Here is an 18,788-nt window from a genome sequence, read left to right on the forward strand (position 1 = left end):
GAATTGCTTGGTGTGCGGAAAACCCCCACACATTTGGTGACCAGAAGTGTCAGCAGCGAAGTGTTCTGTGTAAGTAGTAGGGGAGACACACAGAGGGAAGACTGGGTTTTCAAATGCATACCCATTGAAGAGGGGACCCCTGAACCATCTCCCGCAGCCCCAGAGTTTACAGTAGTCCAGGACTCTGGTTCCCGGATTACCCAGGGGGCAGTCAGCCTGAGCCTGGGTAGGACCTCTCTCCCAGGCTGCAGCCATCTAGAACCAGCCTCTTTGCTCCTCACTGCTGGTGAAATGTGTTGGGTGCAGGGAGCATCCAGGTGCACTGCTTTTTAAATGCCCTGGTTCCACACAAATCCATTTTACTTGGAGGCTTGGGCATAACGGTCCATCTATGGGATAAAAGGATTTGTCCTTTTGACATCAAAGACATACAAAATGATAGAGAAACTAAACACAGCAGGCTTACACCAGTGCCCCAAAGCAACTGCGCTGTGTTAGAAGGTTTCTGAGGAATAGTGAGTGGGTGGAGAGCCTTGGCCACGACAGGAAGGGGTAAGGTGCAGGGGTATTGTGACATGCACCAGAAAAAGGCAGCTTTCCTCTTAGACAACGGAAGCCCAGGAGCAGAGGTGCAAGGGAGCCGGAGCAGACATGGAGCCTGGGGCCCAGCCCTCCAGGGCCCCGCAGGAGCTGAGGGCCGATTCACAGCAACAGGCCCCGGCCCAGGCCATCGAGGCCCACGGCCAGGTGCTGCTGCTGGGCGAGTTCTGGAAGCAGGATGAGTGCTGCCTGACCCTGCAGGACATTCTGCAGGACCCCACCGATCGGCCCGCCGGGCCTTCGTCCATCCGAGCCACAAGCGGCCACAGCAGCTCCAGCAACTGCGCCAGGCAGCGGCCCAAGCGCTCCCGGGACAGCTCCTCGCACGACGCCGAAGGCCCGGCCGCCAAGTCCAAGCGCTCCACCCAGCAGTGGCCGCGCAACAGGCACGAGGCTGTGGACCCGCCCGAGTGTGAGCCGGAGGCGGCTCAGGCTCAGGCCGGGACCCCTGGCCCCGGGGCCGCGGAGGACCCGGCGTCGGGATGCTGGGACCCGTCGCAGCCGCCAGCACCGCCCGAACCCGGCGCGCGACTGCTCCTGGTCCTGTGCCGCGCGTCCGCGCTGCGCTCGCAGCTGCCGCGGCTGCAGCTGATTCTGCAGCAGGTGCACGCCCGGCACCGCTGCCCGCCCGCGGCGCTCGTCGGGATTGTGGTGCAGCCGCGGCCCGACGAAGAGGTCGAGGCGCGCCACTGCATGGAGACCCTGCTCTGCAGTGCCTTCGGGCCGCACAGCCCCGCGGTGGAGGTGCACACGGCCGTTTTCAGCCCCAGCCGCCCCGAGGGCACCCTGGACGTCCAGCGCGCAGCCAGCCGAGCGCACAAGGTCGCGGCGCGGGGCTGTGTTCCCCTCGTGGATCGAGGGACTCAGACGGATGGTGAGGGACCCGAAGGCGAGGGGTGGGAACGCCAGGCTGTAACGGGCATCCCCGGGGGGGGGGGGGGGGGGGAGTTCAAATACGGAGGGAGGCCAGTGCCCCGCCCCCGCTGGTCCCAGTAGTGGACAAGTCCCTCTCTTAGCGCCTCCACTTACACCGTTTGGGGTGAAGATGGACTAAATTTCTCTGCCCAGGTGTGCTCACTGGGGCAATCTCAGGTCAAAAGTGTTCGAATTAACTTCATTTGTAAAGTTACACTTCCCATCCATCCACCTGACCCCTTGTCCCCTTTCTCACGACCCCACTCAGGCTTTTGTAAGATACACATATGCTTGGTTCTTCAGTCTCCTCCCCCTCCCTCTTCCCCCAGGGAACCATAATTACAATAAAAGCATGTGTGTTGTGAGCCAGGCACTATTCTAAGGGTTTTTCAAATCTCATCCTCACAACCCTCTCAAGGAGGTATTGTTTTAGAGTAGCTGGCTGACTACAGTTCTTGAGACCCTTCTATGGAGGAATCTGGGCCTGTGGCCCCAGTGGGTTAATTGGTGGGTCTAAGGGTCCAGGGCAGTGAGCTCTTAAATGAGCACCAGGTGTCTTCTGTCCCCAGAAGCCCGTCCAGGGCAGTGGTGGGGAAGAAAGAAGTGCTCTGGGGAGGGGGGGAAGTCCAAAGCTCAGTTACTCCAGACTCTGCACCCTCCTGCTGGTGACCAGAGCAAGTTGTTTCTTCTGTGGGCTAGTTGCCCTCCTGACATGTGGGGGCCAAGGGCCAGCTGATGTCTGAGGTACCATCCTGCAGCTCTAAGATGCTAGCTTAGGACAAATGTTGACATGCTCGTTCTGGCTGCCCAGGACACATCCAGATGGCCAGAACCACTAGGGACCTTCTGGGCAGGACTTCGTGCTAACGACCTGACTTTGCATCCCCTTAGACTCCTTCTTCTCGCTCTCCCAATAGTCCATGAGGTTTCCCATGGTTGTCATTCCTGGTTAGGAGAGCCCCTTGGCCATGCACTGCTCCGACCATGATCCTCAGCCAAAGTCAGACTCCAGTCCATCTTTAAAAACAACTCCTTAGTGACGCAGTCTCTGAGGTGCTTTGTCCCCCATCATCCACGCCCATCCTTCCTTCCTGCTTTCTTTGTCTTCCTACCTTCACCTTCAAGCGGCTTTCATTGAGACCTTTCTCTGGACTTTGGCCCTTCATGTCTCCACAGTCTGGGAGTGGGGAACATGAGAAAGTAGAAGGGTAGAAGTCATTCTAACACCACGCAAAATGTGATCTGGGCTCAGAGGGAGACATGACTTCCAGTTGCAGATCTCAAGAAAGGCCTTTTGAGGATGTGGGTCCACTTGAGATGGATCGTAATGATGGGAAGTGTTCCGACAGAGAGGGAGAGGGGCTTGATGGAGGGGGAAGGGCTTCCACAAATTTAGGAAAGTGAGGTGTGTTCACCAGACCTCTGGTACTCGTGATTGGCTAGAGCTAGACATGGATAGCATCAAAGTGGTCTATAAGCCTGGGACAGTGGGCTGTGACTGAGTGACAGAGGAGTCAGACTTCCAGGCTAGAAACTTGCGCTCAAGCCAGACGGCAGAGGCACCATGGAAGATATTCTAGCAAAGATCTATGGCAGTGCCATGTTTCCTCATCCTTCTGGGCCAATCTATTATTCCACAAGTGCCCTCCCCTGCATATTGGGACCACTCTTACTAAAGAACCCACACATATTTTCTCCTCTGCCATAGAAAACTCCCCACGACTCCTGAGGCCTGACACTGTTTTTCTTCTCCCTCCTGGGGAACAAGGACTTGTTTTCTGTGCCTTCTTTGGCTCCTTGGTGTAAAATGAAATGCTTCTTTCATTCCTACCAGGAAATTCTACCCGTGTATGTCTGCCCCTATTTAATTCATTTAAAGCAGTGGTTCTCAACCAGGGACAATTTACACACACACACACACAAGGACATTTACCAATGTCTGTAGATATTTTTGTTTGTCACAACTTGGAAGGAATGGTAGTTGCTATTCGCATCTCATGGGTAGAGGCCAGGGATGCTGCTAAACTTCCTACAATGCACAGGACAGCCCCATAACAAAGAATTTCCTGCCCAAAATGTTAATAGAGCTGAGGTTGAGAAACCCTGGTTTCAAACAGGTTGAAGACTTCAGTCAAAAGCCCATTGGTGCCTGAAAATCTGATTCTGCAGAAATAAGTGCCTTTGGAGGTGTCGACCTGTCTGCTAAATCTGGACAGGCTTCCTGACTGGTCCCAGTCTCTGATTCTAAAGCAAATCCCCAAGGGATCCACCTTCCTGTAGCCTCACGTGCTCCCTGAACCTCCTCACGCTGAAGCGCAACCAGATCCAGCCCAACTTTATTGATCTAAGCTTCCTTCCACGTCTAGTCCTCCTTTGTGCTTTTCCTTCCATCTTCTCACTCAAGGGATTTTTTTCATTCATTGATTTCAAGGCCTGTATAAGTATCTGAATCCCTATTGCCTTCTGGAGTCATGAAAAGAGAGAGAGCCCTGAACAGGAACTTTGCCCCGCCAATGCCGCCAACCAGCTGTGTGACTTTGGAAAGGTAATTTAACTCTGAACCTCACTTTCTCTGTGAAAAGAAAATCAGCAAGGTCTTTTCAGGCTCTAGAATCCCTAAAGTACTTCCTGTCATTCACTACTCACACTGGATCTGGCCTTGCGTGGAGATTCCTCCTAGCTAGGTCTTCCCTGAACCTTATCCTGGGGCAGGAGTGTCACCCCCCAGATGCAAGGGGTTAACAGTGGAATATTCACCCACCTTGTGATGCACTCGTGGAAGTAGAGTCTTCTAATGTGAACATATTTTATGGTGTAGTCAAAATGTGCAATTTAAGGTTGTCTTTTAAAAATGCTTTTTCCTCTCCCATCCTAAAAGGAAAATCACATTGTTAACCTCGAGAAAGATTCATAGTCCCCTAATTGACCTGAAGAGTTTGGGATTTGAGAGGTAGTCTGTTGTGGCTGGTGTAATGAGTTTGAGAAAAATGTGGTTTTTCCAAACAGCTGTTACGTTTTCAGGGAAATTCTTTTGCCAAATGCAAGGGTTCTTCTCAAAGTTGGGGATTCTCCCCACACACAGTGGGGGATGGCAGGCTTTGGAAGAAGAGGGAAGGAAGCTACTCTATAGAAGATAATCTGGGGGAGACAGCTGAGATGGTAGGAGGATGTGGGCTTTCCATGGACCTCCAAATCTTCAGGAAAGTTACCTAAAACTCGCAGGATACATGGTGAAGTAGTTTTGGGGTGTTTGAGGGTTGGACTGTGGTACGTGGAAACTGGTGACAGAGCTGAGCATCACAGCCAGGGTATCTTAGAGCCAATGGAAAGTGCACAGGGACCCAGGAACACACCAACAAAGTGCCTGAAGGAGGCACGCCAGTTAGAATCGTGGGGGGTCCAGGTTGTCACAGGCTTAACCCAGGTCTGTGAGGAGTCCAACAGCTGCCCTCTGCCCATCCCAGTAGCTGGGGGGAAGGGAGAACATTAGGCTGGTGCCTGCAGAGAAGACTGTCCCCAGAGCACTGCCATAGGAGCCACCCTGGCTTTTGTGACCTCACAGGAGGGGGATGGGTGACCTTTCTCTGTGGGGCCTGGGTCTAGCCTGAGGCCAGAGCCTTCCCCCAGGCCAGGAGCAAACGGCTCCTCCAGGAGGGAGCCGGGAGATTAGGCAGCTCCATGTAGGTCCACGTTCAGGTTGGGAGGACCCACCATGAAGAAGGGCAAGAGGAAGAAGTCAGAGGCCAGACGCCGTGGCTCCATCTTACAGCAAGGTAGCTCCGAATCTGCCTCACAGCAGCAGCCTGGCTCTGGATCTGATTCCCAGCAGCAGCCTGGCTCTGGATCCACCTCACAGCAGCAGCCCAGCTCTGGTTCCATCTCACAGCAGCAGCCATGCTCTGGATCCATCTCACAGCAGCAGCCTGGCTCTGGTTCCATCTCACAGCAGCCCAGCTCTGGATTCTCCTCACAGCAGCAGCCAGACTCTGAATTCACCTCACAGAAGCAGTCGGGCTCCAGACCCGGACTTGCGCCACAGCAGCCTGTGTCCCAGGCTCTCCGAGCTCCCGAAATCAGCCAGTCAGCTCGGGGCCAGCCGTGTCACAACACTAGCACAAAACCATCCTCTGGACCCAAAAAAACAGGTGGGCAGACTTCTAGCTCAACAGTTCCCACCTTTCCATTGCTGGCGTCCCAGGGTTACCCCAGAAGCTGGTTGTTAGCACGTAGTGATGCCAGGTTTATGTGTGTTCTGGAATTGTGCTTGTGGAATGCGAGGGGTTTGGGTTCTGTTTTTGCCCAAGAGACCAGGATTCCTGGATTTTGTCATTCCTCACCATGCTGAGTCTCACTGAAGAAGGTAGCCACGCATACGTATTAGCATTTAACGTGGCCCTGTGGTAATACTAGCCCACTAGGAATCAGAAGTGCCATGTGGCTACTCAAAAATAAAAACCAAGGATGCCTTAATAGAATTATGTGGTTTAGGACAGGGAGGTGATCATACTGCTTAAGTCTACCCTCATCAGGCTATCCGGGTGTGCTCTAAAAGATACCTGCAGTCTAGTCCAAAGAAGAAAGTGCAGGTTGATGGGGGATGACAGGGCTAGGGGGAAGCAAGAGCCATTTGGTCAATGAGAGTTGGTTGAAGGAATTGGAGGAAATCTGTCTGTCAGGTAGAAAATGTGAGTACACTTCTTCCATGCTGTCTTCAGATGTCTGACTATGAGCCCACGGATAGCGCTGCCAGATAAAATATAGGATATCTAGTTAAATTTGAATGACCGTAACAATTTTTCAGTATAATGTGCTCCAAATATTGCATGAGAGTGCTGTATTTTTATTTACTAAATCTGGCAACCTTACCCATTAAAGACACTATATAGACAGACAGATTTCTACTTAACATTTTTAAAAATCCCCAACAATTAGTTCTGTCTGACAATGGAATGGCCGTTGAGGCAAAGTGATCCCCCATCTCCTTGGGTAGCCAGAGTCTGAATGAGCACTGGATTGTGTAGAGGGAATTCAAGTGGTATCCAGGAGGTGGGCTGGTTAATACTACTATTAGTAATAATAATGGTAATAGCTAACTAAGGATCACCAAGCATTTATTGTGCACGCAACGTTTGGATCGGCCATCTATGTTCATCTTCTCATTTAACAATCCCAGAAAGGACATACTAGTATCATCATCTCCATTTTATAGATGGGGAAACTGAAGCCCAAAGAAAGCAAACAACTCGCTCTCAAGCAGGCACTGAGAGGGGAACCTCAGTCTATACTCACTCCAGAATCCTTGCTCTTAACTACAGCCCTGACCTGCTGAGCCTCCTTCCCCCTGGAGGAAGACCACCCTTCTCTGAGCTTCTCCTGGATCCACCCTGAGCCAGGGCCTGTGGCTCTGTGATGCTGAGCAGGCCACACTTCCCAAGCCACAGAGTATCCCTCTGGGATGGTGTGGACGTTAAAAAATAAATAAAAAAGAAGGAGAAGGGGAAGTGGAAGAGGAAGAGGAAGAGGAAGAGGAAGGAGAAGGAGAAGAAGGAGAAGGAGAAGGAGAAGAGGAAGGAGAAGAGGAAGGAGAAGAAGGAGAAGAAGGAACGCAAGCACTAAATCCAAGGTGTTGCTGTGACACGATATTTCTGTGGCTAGAAATCAATCCATTCTTAACATATGGAAATGGTTTCAACTGTTACGCTATATATTGTATGTATTGTGATCATCAACCACTGAGCTAAATATTTCTGGATTATAGCCTTCAGAACTGGTATCTGTAGACTGCAAAACTTTCCATTCCCAAATCTTTTAATGAACGCACATGACTCACAAGTCATGTGGGGACGAGTTCTGATTATTGAGGAGGCAAAGCAGGAAACAGTAGTTGCTTGTCAGTAGTTAAGATGGATACCTACTCCTCTTCTGCCAAAGGAATTTTCTCCCTTTGAGCCAGAGTAGGAAGGGATGTTGGAGATAAGGGATGAGGGCCTTTAAATAAAGGATGACATTTTCTAAAATCCTTAAACTCTTCTAAAATCCTAAAACTCTTTCATATGCAGAAAATATTATAGCTCAAAAAAACACGGGTCTTCCCCTAGAATGGCTATAATCAAAGGTGGACAATAACAAGTGCCGGTGAGGCTGTTGGGAAATTGGAATCTTCATACACTGCTGGAGGGAATGTAAAATGGAGCTGCTGCTATGGAAAAGTCTGGCAGTTCCTCAAAGGGTTAAACATGAAGTGATCGAAGAACCCAGCAATTCCACTCCTGGATGAATACCCAAGAGAATTAAAAACATACATCCACACAAAAACTTGCACTCAAATGTTCACAGCAGCATTATTCAAACAATAGCCAAAAAGTGCAGACAAGTCCACATCCATCAACTGATGAATGAATAAACAACAGGTGGCACATCTGTACAATGAAATACCATTAATACTATTTGGCAATAAAAAGAGATGATGTACTGAGACATGCTACAGCATGGACAAACCTCAAAAACATTAGGCTAACCGAAAGAGCCAGTTCCAAAAAAGCTCGCATATTGTATGATTCTTCTTATGAAATGTCCACAATAGGCAAATCTATCGCGAGGAACTGGGGGGAGTGGAGAATAGGCAGTGACTGCTAATGGGTACAGAGCTTCTTTGGGGGAAATGAAATTATTCTGGAATCAGATAGTGATGGTGGATTAGACCTTTGTGAATACGCTAAAAACTGCTGAACATGGTATGCGAATTATATGTCCATTTCAGAAAAAAAAACATTAATAACAAAACAAAAAAAAGATAAATCTTGCCGTTAGAATATCTTCTTTCCTCAATCCAGAAAAAGTATCCGTCGTGGGCAGGTCTAAGAAGCGAGTGTGAGGAGTCTGCCCAACGTTGATCACCGGCTTCATGGAGCTTTGGTTGGAAGAATCTGTAGTTCTGTCAAGAAGCCAGAAGCCCGGACAGAAGTAGCTGCCTGCGGAATTATGGGGCCAGAAATCCTCTTCTGTAACAGCAGAGGGCGCCATTTTGAGTTTTGCTGTGATCCACAGCACAGTAGGCCAGAAATGGAGATAAGTTTGGGAAAGTATTTCAAGGGCTGTAAACTGGAGCAGCGGTGGTCTTCGGGGTGAATCAGTGAACCCCACAAAAAGGGATGTGGCAGCTTCCGGTGCAGGAATCTCAGTGCCACCTCTCATGGGGTGGGCAGTCATCTGTTACCACCACTTCTACGAATTCTGTGGAAAGAGCACCAAATTGAGAGAAATCCTGAATTGAGGCCCCCTTCTCCAGTCTACTTGCTCTAAGGTCACATCCTTGCAGTCTTTGAGCCTTAGTTTCCTTACTTGTGAACTGAGAATAACAATATTTCACTTCGAAGGACTGTTCTATTAAATGAGATGGATAATGATGTGAAGGATGGAGCGACAGGTGTAAGCTATTACGTCATTATTCTTTTTATTATTCCCAGGTCGCACCAGTCTATAAAACAACCAGTTTCCTACGCAGTTAGTTTCTCTCCTGTGTCTTCCAGGCTCTCCCCCAGACTCCCAGAGGCTGGTAGATCCCTCATCTCTCTCCTTTTCTGTCCACCCAGGGCCTCTGACTCGGCCAGGCCCGCACCCCTTGTGTTCCTGTTCTGCTTGTCCCGGCAGCTCTACTTGCTGGCGTCGTCTGGGCCTGTGTCACAGCCGCATCTTCGATGTCCTTCTGCCTCGGGTCTGGCCAACCATGCCAGGGAGAGGATTCCCAAACCTCCTCACCTTCTACAGGTTCTGGAGCACATGGGGGTGCTGGACCCTCAGGGCACACGGTTCCCAGGACCAGGCTCTGCCCTGGACCGGACCATATTAGCAGTCACGTGTAACTTCCTCTTGGGAACCCTAGGCCAAAAGGAAAGCTTAGGTGGCCGTATCCTAGGGGTTGGCACTCAGCCCTTTTTGACCAGCTTTCTGACCAGACCCACCCTACAGGGAACCCCACCGGCACAGAGAGGTGCTGATTTTCTTCCTTTCCAGGAATTGTTTATTCAGGGGTCCATTTTTCTTTTCTCCATACGCACCCTCCTTCCTCTGAGCACATTCCCTCATCGCGCTTTATAAATTCCATGTCACTCAGGAGCTTTGTTATTAAATGCTCTGTTTGGCCATTGGCCTCCTTCTATGGCCATACCATAGCTCAGAGCTTTAGATTCTTGACCTGCATATGAATTTCCCCTGGAATTTAGTGACAAATACTGGTTATAACTCATATGTCCCTTTGGTAATAACAAGACCTCCACCCGCTTCATAGGGTCTCAGGCTATTTCTAGCAGCTCCCACAGGGAACATGTCCAAGGCAGCGCAGCCCCCTCCCCCCAGCACCAAATACACACACACACACACACACACACACACACACACACACACAGCATCATTCAAAGTATCTGCCCGTCTTGTCCTCTTTCATGAAACTACTAGATGAAGCCTGCATATGGGAAGACCTCTGTCGGGAACTGGATTACTCTGCTTTTCCGGTGGTGCACGGTTATGTGCCAGGGCTGGGAGAGGGGCCTCTGCCTACCCCTAGCTCTGGGCCCAAAGCAGCTCTGCCTGTACTCGGGGTCTCACAAATGTCCACGGAAGAGGACTTCCACTTGGGAATCTCATACCCCTAACCCGGAGCACAGACCCCCATCCTCCATCTTTATCCGGCTCCTCTTCCCAGCCCCTCCCCCACCAGACCCCTTCTCCTATCCATCCTTGAAAAGCACCATCTCTCAGACATGACAGAAACAGATACCCAGGTGTGTTGGGAAAATATGCCTGGAGCTAAAAATACTCTGCAATTTGGTAAGCCCTATCCAGGAAGGGCCTGCCCGCTACTCACCATTATTAACTGTTCTCCCACACGCTTAGTATTTCCGTCCATCTGGTACCAAGTTGTACCATGGAGTCATATCACTTTAAAACCAACAGGCAGGAAAGCCTACTCTGCATAGGATACTAGGCACTATGAGGGAAACCAAAACAGGGAGATTTACCCTTAAAAATTGTACAGTCTGCGTTGTAAGCTCAGACATGTGCACTTAGGAACTAAGATACAAGCTAGGGGTGATCCATGTCCTACAGGAAGGAGATGTTCAGAGAGCTGCAGAAAAAGATGGTGCTCACTCTTAAACTGGGGCCCAGACAGACTGTAGTGTCAATCATATCTGAGTTTAGTCTAAAAGGCCCTGAGGATCCTCTGTGGCTTCTTCTAAAGGGAGAGCATTCTAGGTGGAGGAAAAGGCAAAAGCAAGCTAGGAATGAGGAAACTGAGGGGGGAGAGACATGGATCCAGCCTGGCCAGGGTAAGACACATAGTCTTAATGCAGTTCAGATTTAAGCACCCGCTTCCATAATCTTTCCATTTCTCAGTGGAGTGGAATGTTGGCTGTTAGCTTTAAATACACATTCATGTTAAATGAGAATCCTTACTGTAATAGGATTTTTGTCAAAATGGACATTGCATTTGTGAAAACCTTCCTCACAATTATTATAAACATATGTTTTCCTTGCCTTTGTGGTTGGTGTAATGTGTTTCCTCAGATGCTTGATCTCCCAAATGGAGCTACATGGTAGAACCTCCTTCACAGGGTTGTGGGGAGGCTTAAAAAGACACCGGGTGTACGGTGCTTAGCACAGGGCCTGGCACACAACGGCCTTGACCACCTTTGTAACCTGCTCCCTGAATGTCCAGGGGAGCTGGCGTCCCAGGCCAGCCCATCCTCAGATCCTGGGGGTCTTGTGGTAGGGTTTTATTGGGAGCAGTAGGTGGAGCTATGCCCTTGAAAGGAGGGCCAGTGTGGGGGACATGGGTATTACTGTAATCCTGAGGGGACCCCACAATTTCCACTTTCCTGTAGAAAGGCACTGAAGCCCCAACTTCTCCCAACCTGTGGGCTTTCTGCTTTTCTTTACAGAAAACCTACAAGAAAACACTCCATTCATCGTAATTCGCGTGCTCCAAGCTCTCGGGACTGTGGTGGTAGCTCTGGGCGCCCTGGGAGCAGCCTACTACACCATTGAATCGCTGTGAACAAACCCCCAGGCTCATGGTCCGGCAGGTATGGGGACCTCCTTCATGCCCACTGCCCTTGGCAGAAGTAGTCTTCAGGCCCTGGTTCGCCAGCCCTACAGTGCAGGGCTGATGGGGTGTCTGTCCCTTCTCTGAAGTGGGGAAGTCTTTACAAGTGGACTAAGCCCCCCAGCCCCTCAGGGAAAGCTTGAGAACTGAGTGAATCCTTCCTGGCCTCAGGGAGGTCTGGCAGGGCTGCTTGACTTGAACGCTCCTGGTCAGTTCTAGACCCATTAATGGGATTGTCAAAGCAGAGTTCCCCAACCCCCGTCATTGGCTCCCCTAGCCACGGATACCAAACAGGAGGAAATGGAAGATGTAGGGGTAGAGGTTCCTACCCATCTCAGGGCCTTGCCTTGGAACTTTCTTCCTGCCCAGAAAGCTTTTCCCCTTTCCCAGCGTTTCAAGCCCTACCTATCCTTTGTGGTCTAGTCCAGTTTCTTCCATGAAGCCTTTCTCTCCTACTGCACCTCCAGTGATTTTTCCCTTCGTTTTAATCACTGTTTCCTCCAGCCTGTTCCATCCTGTATTGTGGATGACTTTTTTGTACGTACGTGGCCTGTCTCCACAACTATATTGCACGATCCTTGAAGGCAGGAAGCAGGCCTCCCACGGCATCTTCAATGCTCCCCTATCCCAGACTGGGCTCCTCAGAAATGGAGCAGAGATTCGTGTGGCAGGATTTATTGAGGAAAAAGGGAATGAGGGAGGCAAGAGAAGGCAGAGGAAAGAGCAGAGCTAGGACAAGGTCTCAGCTGAAGTCCAGCCTCAGCCTGATCCCACGGGACTGCTGGGCCATGAATTATACCACAGAGCTGGTCTCACCTTGAGGCAAGAGGGTTGGCTTTTCACGCCCCTCCATCATTCTGTCGTTGGCGGTAAGGGTGTGGGTGGGGAGTGCATGTCTTTGTAGAAAAACAGCTCCCGTTTGGCTGAGGACAAGTCGTTGGGGAAGTAGATGGACAGCTCTGAGTCATTAGCAACCAACATTCTCAACTCACAGGAGCAGGACAATGGATGCACCAGCCCAGAAAGGGGATCTGGGTGGGCACCAAGAGCACCCACAATGTCCCCATTGTCAAGTCCACCCACAGTGAATGCCTGATAAGTGGTGATGGGGTGGGGGGTGGTCCCTATCATTCCACCCCCAGACCTCCAGCAGCCATAGGAGTGGGCAGGGATGGCCACAGTAGGAGGGCACATGGTGGGAACAGGTGCTCAAAGTACCTCAAAAGCCCAGCCTAGGAAACAAACTCCAGTGAGAGCTCAGCAGCTGCTCAAGAGCTCTGCTGCCTGATCAAGGGACATTCATGGAAGAGCAGAAGCACCTTAAGCTTCACCAAATACCACAGCAGTTGAGAGCCTCACTTTCCTCATCTGTAAATAGGGAAAATCACAGTACTTTCCTCTTGAGATTGTCGGGAGCAGGAGATAAGATGCTTAGAGGACAGAGCAGGCCAGCTCGCAGGCCTTGTGGTTGGAAAGACACTGGCTATAGAGTCAGAGCTGTAGGGTCCTGTCTTGACTCTGCTACTTGATAGCTGGGTGTTAGGGGCCATGTAACTTAACCTCTGGGAGAGTCAGTGTCATCTCTGAAGGGAGGAGAATAGTAACTACCTCCAAGGGTGATGGTAAGGATTAAATGAGGAAGCATGCAGAGGTGCAGGGCCTGATTACAGGGGTAGATGGTGACTGGCAGTGTGGAGACTGCACCAGAGCTAAAGTGTTTTGTCCTAGAGTCTCCTTACAGCACAGCTCTCTGGTGTGAGCTTGGTTTCTGGTGGAAAGGCAGGCTTGGGGTCAGATCCCCTTTTAATATCCAGTGTCGCTAGGGCCTGAGGCAAGTTCCAGAACTTGTGAATGGATAGGTTTCCAAATACCAGGAGGCATTTTGAGACTTGATTTGACAAATGGATTGTGAGTTAGATTACTTGGTGCTGCAAATTTTAGAAAAGCTAATTCAAAATGATAATAAGATTATCTCACATAACAATAGAACAGTTGGGAAGTGTCAGGGCTGGTTAAACTCAACAGTGTCATCAGAGACCTGGGGAGGGACTTCTCCAGCTTTCCGCTCTGCCACCCTCAGCAGAGGGCAGGCTTGTCCCCCTCATGGGCAGATGGCTGGAGGAGCTCCCAGCATCACACCCTCATGTTCTGACAGCCAGAAGCAGGAAAAAGGCTACCTCCTTCTCGTGTCTCTTCTTGAGTTAAGAAACACTTCCCAGGAGCCCTGTCTCCCAAAATACTTGCCCTCTCATTGGGGTGGCATGCCCCTGAATTGGGTTTCATGCTCCTACAAGCAAATTAATAACATAGGGGGTTGAATTATCATGGCTGGATTAGACCAATCTAGATCCATCCCCCCAGGGCTGGGGCTGGGGTTGCTTCCCTCCATGACAAAGCTGGGCAAAGGAGGAGGGCAGCCAAATCAAATGAGGCCCCTGGCAGGAAAGAAGTAAGATTGGATCGGGGAGAAGGGGGGTAGCCAGCATCACCCACTACAACAGGCAAGAGTGTTTTAGAAGGTGATGTCGTAGCCAGTGCAGCATGAAACTCAGCACATAGACCTGTTGGCTTAGAGGCTGGAGGCGTGCTTCAGCCGCTTCAGGTGTGAGAAAGTCAGTGTTACGTGGGGTAGGGGTGCATTGCAGGGGTACACCAAGTCCTCTTGAGTTTCGTAGGCTCAGCTCTTAGAGCCTCCAGAAAGAAAACAGGCAGTCTGGTGTCCTTCTTAGTCCACAGTGAAGAACCATCTGATGACAGTGATAAAGTCTACTGTCTGGTAAAAGCTATTTCTACAATTTTCTTTCCTAAAGCTTGGTGAGACTTTCTCTCTCAGCAGCCCATCAGCAAATAAAGTGGCAAAAGCAAAGGGCTGCTTTTCCTCTCCTTTTGGCACTGAACGAAGTAAAACTCACCACCACAGCCTAGTTTTGCGGGTGTGAGGCTCCATCTTAGCTGCTGGGCCCTTGGGGAAGGGAGAGGAAATGGAAAGTGCCAACGCTGACTGAGCCAAGAACATGCCAGACACTTTGCATGAGCACGTTACAGCCTGAAGGAAAAAACAAAGTCTCCATGTGGCTGTGTTTGCATGAGAGGAAGAGTGGACATGAGAATGGAAGAAATTTGAATCCTAAATAATTTATTTTTCCACAGAAGGATCTTAACTGCTAAACCCTCACCCATGAGATTGTAAAAACAGAAAGCCACCAGAATTCTGGGGTCATGGAGTATTGTGTAAGCTAATGGCTCTGTCCTTATTTTTTTTACAGATCCAGTTTCCATCAAGGATCTCCCTTGTCACCAAAATAGAACAAAACAAAACAAAACAAAAATTCTGTTTCTTTAATGTGTTTTACCCAGAGACACAAAGTTGGTTGGATTTGACCAATGGGTTGGGAGGTAAAGGGGAGGGGACTTTAATGACTTTGTGAGCCCAGGTAAACCAGGGTGGGATCCTGCCATTCCTGTTGGGGGCCAAAGACCCAAGTGGGGGCAACTTTCTCTGCACACATTCACAGAACAAACTGTTTCAGATTTTCCCACTCTAAAAGCAGGAATTATGCAACTTAATTCAACACCTACCACAATTTGTCAACTGCACTTCCGTCTAATGGTCATCCCAGTTAGTGGGAACGGGAGCAGTGTGCTGGCTCCTTTCCAGGAGAAGAGAGGCCCTGAGCCCAGGAAGCTCTGAATCGTGGCTTCATTCAGCTTTACCTGTGATGGGGGCGGGGCAGGGGCGGGGCAAGGCATGGCTTGCAGCCTGTGGTCTGTCCTGGTGACTTAGCTGCTCCCAGCCAGAGCCTGGTGGGTTTTGACGTCTAGTTCCTGAGCAGCTCCGGTGGAGGTCTTAGTTCAAGGTGATCCCAGAAAACACCAGTAGGGGAGAGGGGTGTGAAACAGGGAAGGAAGGACAGTCAATACAAGTGCAGTAGCCACAGGAAGGCAACTGAAGCTTAATCCTCCTGGGGCAACCCTGGGAAACAGAACACACACCTCAGAGAAATTCCACCCAAGGGGGATGGTTTGCACACCCATCCTGTCAGTCATCAGCAAGGGCTGCTGGGAAGGAGGTGGTTAATTCCCCTGCATTTTTGGCCACTCTAGAAAGGAAGCCCCCAAGTTAAGAAATGCAGATGGGAGGCTGGGGTTCCAGAAGGCAGTAAGAAGCAGCAGTAAAGGCCAGGAGGTATTAGGGGGCAGTACCAGGGGTGGGAACAACCCTGAACTCAAGACAGCAAGTGCACAGAGCCACGGCCATGTGACCTGCTGTACCTGTAAGAGCTGATCAAGCTGAGAACTAGCAGGGCATCCCGCGGGGAGGCAGGGAGCTGGTCTACCTACAACAGCACAGGTGTGATTCGGCTGGAGATCCAGGCCAGTTACCAGCAACCTGGAGCCCACCCACCATCTTCCAATCCCAGGATTTTCTTTCCGAACAGTCACTGCAAATTGCGAGAGGGTACCCTTAAAGTGACAGGAACCCTCTCTGGGAAGCCAGCCTCCCAAAGAAGAATGCTCTTTCAGATGGTTGGGTCACACTGTAGTCCTATCCTGCAGGTCAGGATGAAAAGGGCCGTAGACGTGGTCGAGGGGACCAGGGCCCCATGACTGCTGCCTCTGGTCACCTGGCTCCTCTGACTAAGATACTGAGCTCCTTTCTCTGGCATATTAATTAGTTACCTTTTATTGTAACCGTTGGACAACCTAACCCAAACTGGTCTGAGCAAAATGAGAATGCCTTGACTCCTGTAAAAATCAAGAAATGATTTCTGGGGCTGGCCCGATGGTTCAGGCAGTTGGAGCTCCGTGCTCCTAACTCCAAAGGCTGCTGGTTCAATTCCCACATGGGCCAGTGGGCTCTCAACCACAAGGTTGCTGGTTCAATTCCTCAAGTCCCGCAAGGGAAAGTGGGCTCTGCCCCCTGCAACTAAGATTGAACACGGCACCTTGAGCTGAGTTGCCTCCCGGATGGCTCGGTTGGAGCGCGGGCTCTCAACCACAAGGTTGCCAGTTCAATTCCTCGAGTCCCACAAGGGATGGTGGGCTGTGCCACCTGCAACTAGCAACGGCAACTGGACATGGAGCTGAGCTGCGCCCTCCACAACTAAGGCTGAAAGGACAACTTGAAGCTGAATGGCACCCTCCACAACTAAGATTGAAAGGACAACAACTTGACTTGGGAAAAAGTCCTGGAAGTACACACTGTTCCCCAATCAAGTCCTGTTCCCCTTCCCCAATAAAATCTTGAGAGAGAAAAAGAAAAAGAAAAAAAAGAAATGATTTCTGGTTCAGATGTGGCTTGTTCAGGGGCACAGAACCCATTTCTCTCTCTCTCTCTCTCTCTCTCTCTCTCTCTCTCTCTCTCTCTGCTTTTGCAGACTCGGTTCTATTCTTAGGCAGGCTCTTTCCACAAGGTAGCCAGATGGCTGCGGCAGCAACAGCCCCCCAGCCTTTGAAGGTCAAGTTTGGTAGGGAAGGCAGCCTGTCTCTTAGCAGGGAAAGGCTTCAGACCGTGCTCTGATTAGGTCCTCTGTCTCTCCTGGAGCCATGCTCTCTGCCCAAGGTAATGCAGTGCTCTGATTGGCCAGGCTAGGCCTGCACAACCACCTTTGGAATCGAGGGTCAACTCCAAGGAAAGTATGAGGGTTGAGAGCAGGGAAAAGACAAAACAGAAATTTTGGTAACCTGTTACCAAAAGAAATAGGAATAGATGCTAGGCAGCTGAAAACAGCAGATATCCACTCCAGGTGAGTTTGGGCCTGCAAACAGGGCCCTGGTGCTGTCCCCTGCTTCTGCCGCCTCCCTGCCATCCCCACCACTTCACCAGAACAAATGCCTGAGTAGCCAGGAGCTGAGAATTCACAGGTGCCTGGAGCCATGACACTTGTTGGTTGGATTCCCCAGGGTAGTGGTGACCTGGGCAGTACCACACACCCACCCCCAGAGAAATGTATTGACATTACTTGTCACAGTAACTGGGGGATGCCACAGGCTTTTCCTGGTTAAGGCCAAAAATGCAATGCCAGGACGGTTCCCACACAACAGATTTACCCCATCCCATATGCCAATAGCATTATCACCAGCAATCACTGCCACAGGGGCCCTCATCTATGAATATTCCCCTACACTGCCCTTGCACTGGGTGTCACAGTACTTGTCATGAAGGAAGTTTAAAGCTAGCAAGAAGCATGATCCAGTATATTTCTGAACACAGTGCACTAACTAAGGCTGCCACAACCTGGCTGAGCCTAAGCCTGTGGGTCTAGCATCTTTGCAATCTCCTGTCTGGGTTCCAGGTGCAGTGCCATGTTGGGCAGGGCAGTAAACGAGGCCTGCAGCCACCAGTCACCCATCAGAGTTAAGACGGCTCTTCATGCTGCTGTTGCAAGTTCTGACTTCACTGAGAGACTCAAGTGTCTCTCAGACAACTGTATATGCAGGGACAGCATATACATTAATAATATGTAGATAATATACATTATTACAGCTCACACAGCCATTCACGGAGACTTGGAGCAAGGCTTTGAACTGGCAGAGTGCCCTTGTCAGCATCCCAAGATGCATTCTTAGCCAAAGCCAGGAGGAACTGAGCCATGAGCTGGCAAAAGAACTACAACTGAGAAGGCTTGCTAAGAGTGTAGCATTGTTGGCTGCCACAGAGGGAAATATCCAAGGAAGAGGGCTGGGTGTTTTCATCTGCAAGCCTGAGCAAGGGATCCAGGCTCAGACTCCTCCAGGAGGTTGAGAACTAAAGAGTTCTGTTCAAGTCTAGGGTGATTCATCTCAGTTAAGGAGTACGTAAAACAAATGACTGGGAAAGCCCACTTCCACTAGAATCAGGATGAAGGATCTGGGTTGACTAGTTGACCGGATCCACAAAGAAGCTGAACCCCAGGACATGTATTCTTCATACCCTTCTTCTCCTCTCCCTTCCACTTTCTCTGCGCCAGTCCTCCTGCCTGCCCACTTCCAGTAGTCAAGAGTGAACTGTTCTGAGGACTCTGATTATACCCTGATGTTGGTGTTTGGATTTCAGTCTGCTGCACATGGCACTGGGGTTTAGTTTTATCTTATGGTGGCTCTATTCTGCAGGTGTGGTAGGAAGGGCTTTTAACAGCTGATGAGCCATCTTCAAGGATGTAATCTATGTAGAAGATTCCTGAGGCTACAG

The 18,788-nt window shown here is 50.3% G+C and overlaps 1 protein-coding gene across 1 annotated transcript; it reads left to right on the forward strand.

The window, feature by feature from the left end:
• Positions 1–601: 601 nt before the first annotated feature.
• On the forward strand, positions 602–14,981 carry SPATA3 (spermatogenesis associated 3). Its single transcript, XM_074318581.2, has 3 exons — positions 602–1,474; positions 11,454–11,597; positions 14,884–14,981. Exons 1-2 carry the CDS (start codon positions 652–654, stop codon positions 11,567–11,569), a joined length of 939 nt encoding a protein of 312 aa, XP_074174682.2. The 5' UTR covers positions 602–651; the 3' UTR covers positions 11,570–11,597; positions 14,884–14,981.
• Positions 14,982–18,788: the final 3,807 nt, after the last annotated feature.

The sequence above is a fragment of the Rhinolophus sinicus genome, chromosome 17 (genome assembly GCF_057876585.1).
Source record: "Rhinolophus sinicus isolate RSI-liver-muscle chromosome 17, RSI-T2T, whole genome shotgun sequence".
NCBI classification, from domain to species: Eukaryota; Metazoa; Chordata; class Mammalia; order Chiroptera; family Rhinolophidae; genus Rhinolophus; species Rhinolophus sinicus.

Excerpts from the sequence above, each read along its gene's own strand:
- SPATA3 (XM_074318581.2), top strand. The coding sequence starts at position 652 with ATGGAGCCTGGGGCCCAGCCCTCCAGGGCCCCGCAGGAGCTGAGGGCC. Across the intron at positions 1,475-11,453 it reads TCGAGGGACTCAGACGGATG|AAAACCTACAAGAAAACACT; the intron begins GTGAGGGACCCG and ends TTTTCTTTACAG.